This window comes from Capricornis sumatraensis, chromosome 12 (assembly GCF_032405125.1).
Source record: "Capricornis sumatraensis isolate serow.1 chromosome 12, serow.2, whole genome shotgun sequence".
Lineage (NCBI taxonomy): Eukaryota > Metazoa > Chordata > Mammalia > Artiodactyla > Bovidae > Capricornis > Capricornis sumatraensis.
In genome coordinates this window covers 43,289,246-43,301,846 of record NC_091080.1, presented here as the reverse complement: position 1 = coordinate 43,301,846, position 12,601 = coordinate 43,289,246, and the positions used below count along the sequence as shown (strand labels likewise).

Sequence of the window (12,601 nt, the reverse complement as noted above, 5' to 3'; positions counted from 1 at the left end):
CACTGGGTGAGTAAAACACACAGGTGAAGCTGGGAGGTGGCATCACAGACAGCCCGGGTGATGCGCATGGGAGCCCATGAGCTGGGTGATTCTTCTGGGTGTGGTCCTGCAGCTGCCCACCCCCTCTCGACCACCTCCCCTCACCACACACAGACACATATAAAACCCTCTCCAGCTCCTTAAGCCAACAGCTCAGAGCTGAATCCTTTGAGTGTTGGCAGAATGTTCTAGGTATGTGTGTGTGGTAGGCTGCTTCCTCTTCTCTTGATGAGCACAATACTGCCTTCCTCACAGACCAGGGTGACATGCAGCTGTAGGTGCAGAGACTCTCGTTCTGGTGGGATAAGGTCCATCCACAAGCATCATGAGAGTGGACCATGTACCCAGGAGTGTGGTGACCACTGGTGTTATGTTGGGAAACAGCAAGTGTGGTGCTGCCTTGGGAAGATGGCAGCAGGAATGCCAGCCTCAGTGTGGAAGGACGGGGTCTGCATGCCTGCGATGTCACTTCCCAGCTTCTCTCAGGGACGAGATGTCTGAGAATTGGCAGCCCCACCAGGGACCCGTGATGATGCTTTGGAGTGAAGGGTCTCCCTGCCTGTGAAGGGTGTCCTTTTCCCCTGGGCATGGTGAGTGAGTGTGCAGGAAAAGAGGTACCACATCTGCATCAAAACAACCTCCTCAAATTCAGGACGAGTTCATTTCCTTGATTAACGTGCATCTGGAAGAAATAGAAAATGAAATAGAAATAGAAATAGAAAATTTCCGATTACCATTAATATGTACGGAGCCAACATTCGTATATATTTTTCTCTCCTTCATTCACTCAAGGACTTGGAAAGAAACCACTTCCCTTGCATTTAGCGCCATGTCTGTGTGCTTTATGGACTTCCCAGGTGGTGCTAGTGGGAAAGAACCCACCTGCCAACGCACAAGACATAAGAGACGCGGGTTAGATCCCTGGGTTGGGAAGATGCCCTGGAGGAGGAGATGGCAACCCACTGCGGTATTCTTACCTGGGAAATTCCACGGACAGAAGAACCTGACGAGCTTGAGTCCATGGGGTCACAAAGAGTCAGACACGACTGAGTGCACACACACACACACACACACACACACACACACACACACACACACACACACACACACACACACACACACACTGTGTGATTTATTCCAAGAGCTGCTGGGACATCCCCCCTGCAGATACATCTGATTCAGTGGGGATTGATGGTCCACCATATCACTGCAGCACCTCAGCAGCTGGGGGGATGTCTGTATCCGTCCAACTTAATTGCCAGGTGCATTTATATTGGTCAACCAGTTGGCTGCAGTCTGTGTAGCTGGATTGTTAACATATATATTCTTTTGTTCAACTAATGACCTAAACTTTATAGCATGTGGATAAAAAGTGTCCCCAAATGTAGAAAGGAAACTGACAGAGCATGTCGGTGTCTCATTAAACTAACTGGCCCTGGCCTCTGGGGATATCTGCAAGCAAGTCAGACAGAGTGGGCTTATCCCCATGCTGATGGCCCAGATCCATCAAGCGGTTATCTCTCCAGGAAGCAGCAGCCTTCTGTTTGCTTCTTAGGGAAACTCCAACTTTTAAACATTTCAAACAGAAAAAAAACCCCTCTGTGATTTGTGTGTGTGTGTGTGTGTGTGTGTGTGTGTGGCAGCGGGTGGGGGGGTGGTGGAGGAGGTGCTGCTTTTGCAAATATGACTTAATAGGCTGCAGCTAGCTTCTTGGAAACCAAACCATCTTTTCAGTAATGTTGAAAAGCCTTTCCCTTCGACTGAAAATTCCTTTGATTTTAGAACTCTGCTTAGAGTTTTGTGACTCCATCGAGCCCCATGAGAGGGAGCACATAGTGGGGAATTGTCTGATGACACAGGCATACATCATTTTAGCTTAGAATTGTATCAGAGACAAAGAACACATTCACATTCTAATTTAATGTCTTTCTGTGACTTTAATCATCATCTCAGAAATGAAGTGCTCTTTAGATTCTGTTGTCTTTTACTATGAAAGTGAAAGCGTTAGTTGCTCAATCATGTCCTACTCTCTGTGACCCCACAGACTATAGCCTGCCAGGCTCCTCTGTCCATGGGATTCTCCAGGCAAGAATACTGAAATGGGTAGCCATTCCCTTCTCCAGGGTACCTTCCTGGACCAGGGATTGAACTGGGGTCTCCTGCATTGCAGACTGATTCTTTACTGTCTGAGGCACCAGGCACCAGCAGATTATATCCGATCGAAGAATCACAGATTTTGTTAGAATCATAGGGTAATTGAGAATGGTCATCTACTGGAGGGGTAGTTTTGTTTCTGACTTGTTCACTGATATTATCTTACCTAGCTAGGGCTATTTGACATTATTTTATATGTTTTTATCCATTTTCTTTGGAAAGCATAAAACTGGGTCTATAAACTTTCACTTGTATTAATTGCACCCCAGCTGGGTTATGGTTTGCTGTTTTGTTTTGATTTTGGAGCTGAGAGCAAGGAGGATGATGTGGGGTCTGAATGAAGAGAACCAGGCTTCTGTGTTTGAGGTCACTTGGGGAGGAGGTTGTGCTTGTGACGGCTGCACATACATTAGTGGTGTTTGTCATTGAATCTAAGGAACAATGGGCACTGTTTTAGGGCATGAGGATGGAGTGGGCTCATCGTACAGTGGTGATGGTTCAGAAAAAGCTGGTATTATTTCACCTCCATCTTCAGATGCAGGCCTTCTGCTCAGCTCCCCACTTCCTCTGGGACAGAGCTGCTGGGAAGGGGTGCTGACAGTGACAAGGCCGCCCATTCCTCATCTGCTCTTTGCTCCGTGCATATCTGTCCCCACAGCACACAGCAGAGGGGCTTCCATCACTTCTACAGCCTTGGTCACGAGGGTAAATGAGCTGAAGCCCTTGTGTGCCAAGCACATTGTTGGGTGTGTGGAGAGTTGAAAAAGGGGTGACATTGTCTTCACTCTGAAAGACCTGAAATCTCGCTTGTGCTTACTTACATTCATATTCAGTAGGTATGAATAGTAGTGTAAATGATTATATTATTTAATGGGTTGGTAGAGAAAGAAACCGTATATTAAATTACACATGGAGACCTCCGACACAGGGCTTTAGGGGAAGGGCTAATAAATTCAATAAACCATCAGCAGTAAGAATAGAAGAGTTTTCTTTGAGCCAAAGTGAGGACTACAGCCCGGAAGCCTGATTCCCAGATGACTCTGAGAAACTGCTCTGGAGAAGCAAGGTTCTCAGCACAGTTTTATATCTTGTCAGAACAAAGAGCATTCAACAAGCCAGGGATACATTTCTTCAAGGGTTCAAATCACAGACCAGCCTGACGTCCATGGAGAGTCAGTATGACCTTGGCATCTGGGAGGGAGACTTACCATCAAAGGAGGACCAGCACCGGCGTCCCAGGAAGGGAGGCGTTCAATCTTTATTTTGAATGTGGACAGTTCTTCACTTCTGGTCAGTGTGTGCTTTTCTTTGATAATTAAAGCAGATGTACAGTGTATGTTTGGTAGGCCACAAACAGGCTGTTCTAGTTAGCATCCAATTCAAGTTAACTCATTCAAGTGAACTCAGAATGACTTCCCCAGACCTCAGTATGTGAACATTTATTTTTTTTATTTTGAAAAACAGGCTGGTAGAGATTTAATGTTATATACCATATAGTTCCCCTCTTAAGCATGTACAGTTCAGTGGGTTTTTGTACATTCGCAAGTATGCAGCCATCAGCACAGTCAACTGTAGAACGTTTTCATCACCTCAGAAAGAAACCCCTTTAGCTGTCACCCCACTAACCCACCAAAGTACCAGCAGGAAACTGAGAACCAGAGGGCAAAGTAGCTTTGTTGGAGTTTTGTTACATTGCTTGAAAAACAGATAACGACACAGAAGGTATCATACTTCAGAGTCCATCTGTAGTTCAGTAGGTCCCCTACACACGAACCTGCACGTTGCAGACTTTCAAAGATGCAAATGTGCATTCCATAAACATCAGGCATGAGCGACATTGCACCTGGCCCTTCATCTCCAGTTGCTGACGACTCTTCAGCTCTACCAGCTCCCACCCCCTCTCCCCGCTCCAGTTAGTAACTCTTCTTGTCTGGTCTCTTGATGCCAGCCCCTGTGTGCCAGCTGTTGTACTGGACTACTGTACTTTTCAAGGTACTGTACTATAAGATGCAAGTGTTTTCTTTGTTTTTTTAATGCAATGTTTGTGTGAAAAGTATGATAAACCTATTAGAGTACAGGACTATATAGCCAATTGTCACTTGGGTACCTAGGCTATCTGCTGCACTTAGAACAAACTGGACTTAACAAATACGCTCTTGGTATAGAGCTCATTGTATGTAAGGGATATATTTACCTATTCAGTTTAGTTAGACACTCTGGGGATGAGTGTACATGTGTAAATGAACTGAAGAGTTTGGGTGTTCACTGTGACACTGATCTAGTCTCATGCTCCCGACACATCCTCTTGGTTGGGGCCCACTTTGGTCCCATATTTGGCTGCAAGGTGGGTAGAATCATAAGGTTGCATCAAGGCTCTTGTGGGCCGAGAACTTAGACCTGTCTTCGTGGAGCTGGGAGCCCCTCTGTGGGAGCAGCCCCCCAACACACACATCTCAAGTGTCTCAGCTGGAACTTCCTTCTCCCCTTCTCTCTCCCCCTGACCCCAGTCTGGTACCAGCCCTAGCCCTGCAGTCAGGTGTCTGGTGAGTTCTCTCTTGGTCCTCGTTACAAGCTCAGCATCAAGGCGCTCTGCCCTGAGGCAGTGTGGTCCTGCCAGACAAGGTGGGCCTGGCAGGTGCTGGTGGCACCGACCCACTACCAGCCTGTAAACGGCAGGCTTGATTCTTTGGCAGTGGCACAAGAGGTTGCGAGAGGTGGTAACCCGATACATGTGGTTGTTGGTGAATTCATTTCCTCTGAAAGTACCAGGTGGAATCAAAGGTTGTGATTTAGGCTTCTCTGAACAGGCAAACGAATCCTCTTAATCTTGCACTTTCTTTAATCAAACTGCAAGATGAACACTATTCACTTAGCATGCTAAGTGTGTCCTTGAACATGAAATGAAAACTGTTCATTATAATTAAGAAGGAGGAAATGGGGAGCTGTGTTTGAAGTCCCAAAGAATCATTAAAAAAATGGATGATTCGGCAAATGTTCATTTACTACCTGTTGTGTTTGGTGCTGTAAAGCAGGTCCCAAACACTGGATAGCTCAGAGCCCAGCTGTGGAGACAGAAGTACATAGCTGACTGCATTTCAGATGAGGCTTTATCTGAAGAAGCACTATGACGATGGCCTCGATCAGCTTGAAGAACGAGTTACAGATACAGCTTTGCAGTAGACTTGGCTGACTGCTGTCATAGTTCATTTCCTCTGGGGGTGCACATGCCTTAAGGCCCACGTCCTCTTTACACAAACCCCCGTGGGTGTTCACTATACCAGGTGTGCCCACCAGCCCAGGTCCTCCTGCCCCATGTGCTTGATGGCTGGCCATATCTCTCTTGATGGCAGGCCATAAAGTCCTCTGTCCAGGACTTTAGCAGGTGTCCAGAGCCATCAAGAATCATTTTCATGCTCTGTTTGGGGAGTGGTAGAATGCTATTTTTTTTCCAGTAGCCTTTATTTTTAGAAGTTTTAGGCTCACAGGAAATGAAGGAAAGGTCCGGATATCCCCTTGTCCCCCTGCCCCACACATGCATGGCTTCCCCACTACCAACATCTATTGCCCACCAGCCACAGCTGACAGTAGGATTCACTCTTAGTGTTGTACTTCCTATGGGTTTGGATGAATGTATCTCCTGGTTTACACACGTTTACTTGTGTGGTCATGAAAAGGGAAGCATATTATTTCCTGCTATTGAGACCAAGAATTAGTGGTTTTTATTAAATATGCATTGCACTGCATGTGTGCTCAGTCATGTCTGGCACTTTGCAGCCCTATGGACTGTAACCCACTAGGCTCCTCTGTCCATGGATTTTCCAGGCAAGAAGACTGAAATGGGTGCCCATTTCCTTCTCCAGTTTATTAAATATAAGCTTTAGCTTTGAGATGGGTCTGTGTTATTTAAAAGAAAAACCTTTGTTTAGTTCACTTCTATTCCCACCCAACAAATCCCACTCTCAAATTTTTTTTAAAAAGGGCAGGAGAAAGAGACTTTGATTTGTGCACTAACCCCCTAGGCATGGGAACCTGTCCTGGCTACCACTATCCCTGGGCCTCTCAGCACTCTTGGCTGTTTGGATTAGGACTGGGGTGAAGGTCAGTGGTGAAGTGGCTGCCTTCTTTTTGCAGAGTATGAGCAGTTACAGCTTGCCCTGCTTGATGATCATTAACCAGGTGGGGGCCTTTGTTCCAGGCACAGGTGATGGGCAGGTGTGATTAAGGTCATTCTCTTAAGCACCATGGTCGTCATTCATTTTCAGCCTTGCAGCATCTCATGATGCCTGGTCCTGATGGAGCCGTCAGCTTGCTCCGAGACATCAAAACTCAAGCCCTTCTCAGCTTTCCTCCCGACTGTATTTCCTATACCCACCTGCCCTGGATCTGAGGCCAGGCATGCTGTTTTGAAATAGTAGTGAAATTTACAGTGGGGAGTAGTTAATGTATGTTAGCTTCAAGGAAGCAGACACTCCTGAGAGGGTCTTGGGGGCCTTAATAAAGCATTTCAAGGAAGCAGAGTATCGAATTTATGCTTTTTGTGCTAAAAACATTAAGGTATTTAAATGTGTTATTCTAATCCCTCTTGCAGCCTGGGAACAGGAGGATCCTATATCTTTTATTTGAATCCTATATCTTTTATTTGAATCCCAGCTTTCCTCAACTGCGCCTAGTACAGGAAGAAACAGACGCTAACCAGTCGACTTCCGTGAATATAAAACTCAGTGTCATTCACAACATACAACCTAGTAAAGTTTTTATAAATTGCAGTTGCCCAGATCTTAATCGATTTGACACCATTTGGTGTCAGTGTTGGATTTTCAGAAGCCAGCCTCCTGTCTGAGCACCTATTGAGTTGCTCTGTGATAAAATTGTCATGGACACAAGTGCAGATGATAAATCCTGAACCCACAAGCTGGGTATCCTGATTTCAAAGGGAGCCCTTTCTCAGTTGCAGAGTAAGCTGATCTTCAGCCGGGGTGTCCTCCCTTTACCAAGAGCACTTCTGAAAGCCTGAGTTGCCCAGGCAGCATTTACAGCCCTGGTGCAGGATCAGGTTATAAAGGTTTTGTTCTCTTAATAAAGAAGATCAGGTTCCCTCTGACTCGTGCTGTGGGATGCCTGGTCTTTCCCCTCGGAGGCTGGGGAGCAAGATGGGCCATTAGGGAGCAGGTAGTCACTGAGGTCAGTGATAAATATTAATAGATGGCCTCATCTCCACATTAGGTGATAGCATCCTTCCTTTTAAAATTCCTGTTTATTGAGGAAACTTTCAGTATTTGTAATCAAGATGCGGAGGTCATATAAAGATGACCTCAGAGGACCAGAAAATCTGGTCTTGAAAATTTTCATCCTTAAACCTTGGGTAATGCATCCCAGTGAAAGTGCCCGGGCGAGTTTGTTTTTCAAGGTCCAACACCAAACATAGGAGAATCTGTATTTTGTGCTGTGTGTGTGTGTGTGTGTGTGTATACAGCTCTAAGATAGTCAGGGACCCCTCCAGATTTTATATGATTATTAAATATTAAATATCAAATGAGGTGAGTGAACCTTTCAAACAACAAGGATATTATCAGTAGAAAAGGTTGATGTATTGTTATAGCAGTCAGTTTATATAAATAGTATTTTTTAAAAGCCTCTCAAGTTCTTTTTTTGCTTCTGTCCTCCCTTCCTGCTTTTGCCCGCTCCCTCCCCTTCCTCCCTCTTTTCCTCCTTTTTGGTAGAGTTTGAAGATGAGCTCAACTTCAGCTTTTGAGAGTTGAGTTGTACCTGAAGCGTCTTTTCTGGAGTGTGGAATCATTTTTACTTACCATTTATGGAAAATGAATACTTAGACCATGTTGAAAGTCATCTTTGTACCTGTAGGATGCTGCAGAAATGTTACACTTTCTGCAGTTTGAATTTAATATATGCCCACATATATGTGTTAAGTTCCTAAAGTGACTGTAGAATTGTCCCAGCAGGTTATAAAGCGAGATGACAGGGCTCCTGCCTGCTTCCCCCCACCCCCGACATAGCCAGATTTGTCATATTGTGCCCAAAGCACACACTCAACCTCCGCTGACGTCAGAGGGAGACCACCTTATGGCAGAAACTGGCAAAATACAGGAAGTGTTATCAAAATGTGTGCATTTCAACCGTACCAAAATAAGTAACGGTGCTAGCACACCTGGGTTCTTGGCTTCATTTCTTAGCAAACCCAGTGGCATGTTGGCCTGTGTGTCATAGCGTTGGCTGGACAGCATCAGGGCTCATCGTTAATTCATGCAGCTGTTTGTCACCAGTAACGAGATTCTGCGTTTCATTCAGTCAGCAAGTTTGGTGCTTACTCTCCTAGCCCCTGCGTTGATCGTTCTTAGTGCAAAGGCACTGAAGTGTTGGAGGTTTCAATAGCGTGTGATTTCAGACTGAAACACCCGGCGAAGTGCTTAAACAGACCTTGTTTGGAGGACTTGCATCACCCGACATCCCGAGACTGTTTGTAGAGACTTGGTGAGCCAGTGTCTGCTCCACCCTCTTAAGTGCTTGTTTAAGATGATACTCAGGGCCTCACCATTGGCTTATCATAGTCAAAGCACAGTGATGGAGAGAGGCCTGGGGTTGGGGGAAGGGGGAGTGGGAAGAGACCAGGCTTACGTGCTAGCCCCAGGAGAGCCCTACGAGAGGCCTAAGAGCGCTGGCAGCTATACGTCACTAGGAGCTGTCACAAAAAGCCTGTAGTAAGTCTATAATGTTTCCAGGAATGTTGGTAGGAAACAGAATCAAGACCCTTGGCTTGTTTAGTCAGGAAGCTTGTAAACAGCGTCCATTCCTGGACCACAGGCAGTGGGGGGAGGGGGTGCTTTTATCTACTTCTGAGGGTGTCAAGTTTAGATCTTACAGAGGCGTCTGGTCACTTTTTGAATGCTTTCATTCACCATGTTTCTAGGTCTGTTACTTACACAGAAATTAACGTATTTTTGTGTAGGTTGAAGAGTATTTTTCCCCCTGTTATTCATAGTATGGATGCTGCTGCTGCTGCTGCTGCTGCTGCTAAGTCGCTTCAGTCATGTCTGACTCCGTGCGACCCCATAGATGGCAGCCCACCAGGCTCCCCCGTCCCTGGGATTCTCCAGGCAAGAATACTGGAGTGGGTTGCCATTTCTTTCTCCAATGCATGAAAGTGAAAAGTGAAAGTGAAGTCGCTCAGTCATGTCCGACTCTTAGTGACCCCATGGACTGCAGCCTACCAGGCTTCTCCATCCATGGGATTTTCCAGGCAAGAATACTGGAGTGGGGTGCCGTTGCCTTCTCCCATAGTATGGTTAGAGATGTAATTAATCTTAGAACCGTGATTGTGGTAGTTAGTCCCCATGGATTGAAAGTCCACTGTATGAATCGTTGGATTAGCAGTGAGGGGTGAGGGCCAGGCAGGATGAGGAAGGAAAGGTGAAAGAGACAAACACACCCTGCAGAAAGGATGTGCTCAGTCACACTGCGTATATATCAATAAGGGTTCATAGAAGTAAATGCAATTTAGGGACTAGCACTTCAAGTGCTGGTGGCCCCCCTTGGGGTCTCTCATCCTTCCTGCTCTTTTATGGGGTCAGAGGAGGAATAGTAACTTCAGTCCTATGGCATTTTGTAGAAAACCTCCCCTTTTATATTACCAATCAGATGTGGTTTTGACATTTTTTAACTTCTATTTTATATTGGAGTGTAATTTACAATGTTGTGTTAGTTCTAAGTGTGCAATACAGAGTCAAACATGACTGACACAACTTAGCACACACGCACCATATACTAGTCATTTTGAAAAGTAAAAGTGAAAGTGTTAGTCGCTCAGTCATGTCCACTCTTTGCGACCCCATGGACTGTAGCCCACCAGGCTCCTCTGTCCATGGAATTCTCTAGGCAAGAATACTGGAGTGGGTAGCCATTCCCTTCTCCAGGGGATCTTCCCAACCCAGGGATCAAACCCGGGTCTCCTGCATTCCACGCAGATTCTTTACCATCTGAGCCACCATGTTTTATTATCTGGTTTTATACTCTGAACAAACACTTCATCATAACTGATGGTGCTGTGTTTTAGACCCCATAGACTTATACTGCCCCCAGGTGGGCTATGGACAAGAGCCCACTGTCTTTGACTTTCCATGGAAATAGCCCCTCTCAGGTACTGGTTGCACACCATCTCCTTTGGGGCCGGGCTTCTACAAGTTCGGTCTCTGTGGACCTTCTGTCCTGGGATTGCCCGTCTTCAGCCCTTCTGCCTTGGCTGCCCTTCAAACGCTGCCTCCATCTCCAGGGTGGAGATGGAGACCTCTTTCTTCTTTCCTCGCACACTAGTCCTCTTTTCTGCACTTCTCAAGCCCTGCCAATTTTTCATTCCCTTTTCTGAAAGCAGGTTTTGTAGAAAATTCCCTTGCCCGCCCCAAGATACATGTGATGGACGGCAAAGCAAAATGAATCTGTGCTAGTTTTCTGATTTATTGAGAAGACCTATCCCAAGACCTCTGTGAGCATCTCGGCTGCCTTCATCATCTGGGAGGGCAGGCATGCCCCAGAGGAGTTTGCACGTATGGTCCCGCCCGGCAGTGTCATTACTGAGAGGCTGTGTTTTGAGTTAGCTTGAGTTGTGTATTTCATTTGTGAAGCTGGCACATACTTGAAAGCCGCAAGCTACTGTTTTCTGAAAGCTTCTTTGCACATGAGCCTAAAACCGTCTGTATTGGATTTGGAAATTATCCAGTAACAGCCCTTTTAATGCAGCGAAATGTAGATTACAGCTGTTTCCTCTGGAAGGACCCGTAGAGTCCTAACTCGTCTCTCTCCTCCTCTAGGGTGTCTCCTCTGCAGAAGTCGGAGATAGTGGATGTGGTGAAGAAGCGGGTGAAAGCCATCACCCTGGCCATCGGGGATGGTGCCAACGATGTAGGCATGATCCAGACGGCCCACGTGGGTGTAGGCATCAGTGGGAACGAGGGCATGCAGGCCACCAACAACTCGGATTACGCCATCGCTCAGGTGAGCCACGTGGTTGACTGGCCGTCATATGTAGTTGAGAGTCCGCTGGGCATGAAGGCCAGCTGGCACTTGACCTTCAGTCCAATCCTTCAGCTGCCCCTTTGGAGGTGACATAGAGGAGAACCCACTGGTGTAGCTGGGTTTCTCTCTTGGCTTCATCTTGTGTAGTTACAAGGCCCTGTCCTGTGGTTTGGGTTTCTGTTTCAGCTGTGGGAAGGGCCAGGCTTTCTGTCGTCCAGCTGAGAGGTCATTTCCAACAGGTGGATCTCTGATTTTATGATAATAATCTCTTCCCCTAAACCCTGCAACTGCTGCATGTTCTCTTCCAGCATCCTCTGTGCCCAAGGATGGCTGTGCTTGTAGTACCTGTTCTCTGTATCCCCCTCCTGGCATCTCCCCTCTTCCAGAAGATGCTGGAACCCTCTCTCTCACGTGGCATGTAAGGTCGGGGGGATCAGTGATTGACAGACACCACCCTCTTGGCTGTGCCATGAGGGGCACAGGCCAGTGCCGTCAGGTGAGCTGTCAGGAGCAGGAACCCCAGGCTTGGGCAGCAGTTCCCCCCACCCCTCACCGTGGTCAGCAGCACAAAGCTTTTGGCAGTTCGATTCAGCAGAGGCTACTGACATACTTAGTAGTTCCTGTCCTAGCAGTCGGAGACCGAACGGAATGTCCAGTTCTCAGTGACAGCCCCAAAGTGAAGGGAAATGGCTAAGCTCTTGGCCCCCTGGGATTTGCATCTAGACCACTTTTGCTCCCTGACCATCCGGGAAATCTAGGTGTCTCAGAGAACACAGGCTGTTTCCTCTTGACTCCGATCACAGCGTGCTGGGATTAAATGCCTGCTTGTTGGCTCGAGTCCCCTCGTGTTCCTCCGTGTTCAGTCTTTGGGAGAATGCATTAACCTTATCACATGAGCATGAGTAATCATGGCCTTTTCCTCCTTGACTCTGAAATCTGGGGCTGCATGTTAAGTGTGGAAGAACTTGTTGCAAGCCCAGGGATGCAGACTGGCCTTCTGCATTTTTAAGGCCCCACTTCTCAGAGGTGGGGCTCTGCTTAGATGCCATCTCAAATCCCCACCGCCCGCCACCTGCCAGCTAGTGGTTTTGCAAACACAGAGAACAGCGGGATCCTTATAAGTCCAAAAAGTGCACAAAATCAACCTTGTTCCTTTTGTCGATTTCAAATGAATCCTCTAGATGATGACTGACATAGGTAGGAGAAGGAATTCCAACTTTATAGGTGGGAAAACTGGGCTTCCTTTATAAGCAGTGACCTACCGCGGGTCCCAGCCCCCAGGGTCAGAGAACAGCGGAGCTGCACACGACCTTGGGGAACTAGCCCCGTGCATCTGCCTGGTTCCTTTCCAGAGTCGACTACCCCAAGGCCTGTGGGACTCGCG

General features: G+C 47.0%; 1 protein-coding gene across 2 annotated transcripts in view; it reads left to right on the top strand.

Moving 5' to 3' along the window:
* Positions 1 to 12,601, top strand: part of ATP8A2 (ATPase phospholipid transporting 8A2) — a 402,437-nt gene that overhangs the window by 191,972 nt on the left and 197,864 nt on the right. For both annotated transcript variants that reach the window (XM_068984498.1, XM_068984497.1), the window contains exon 25: positions 11,013 to 11,196. In XM_068984498.1, the coding sequence (XP_068840599.1) occupies positions 11,013 to 11,196 (184 nt within the window). The remainder of the gene's footprint in view (positions 1 to 11,012; positions 11,197 to 12,601) is intronic.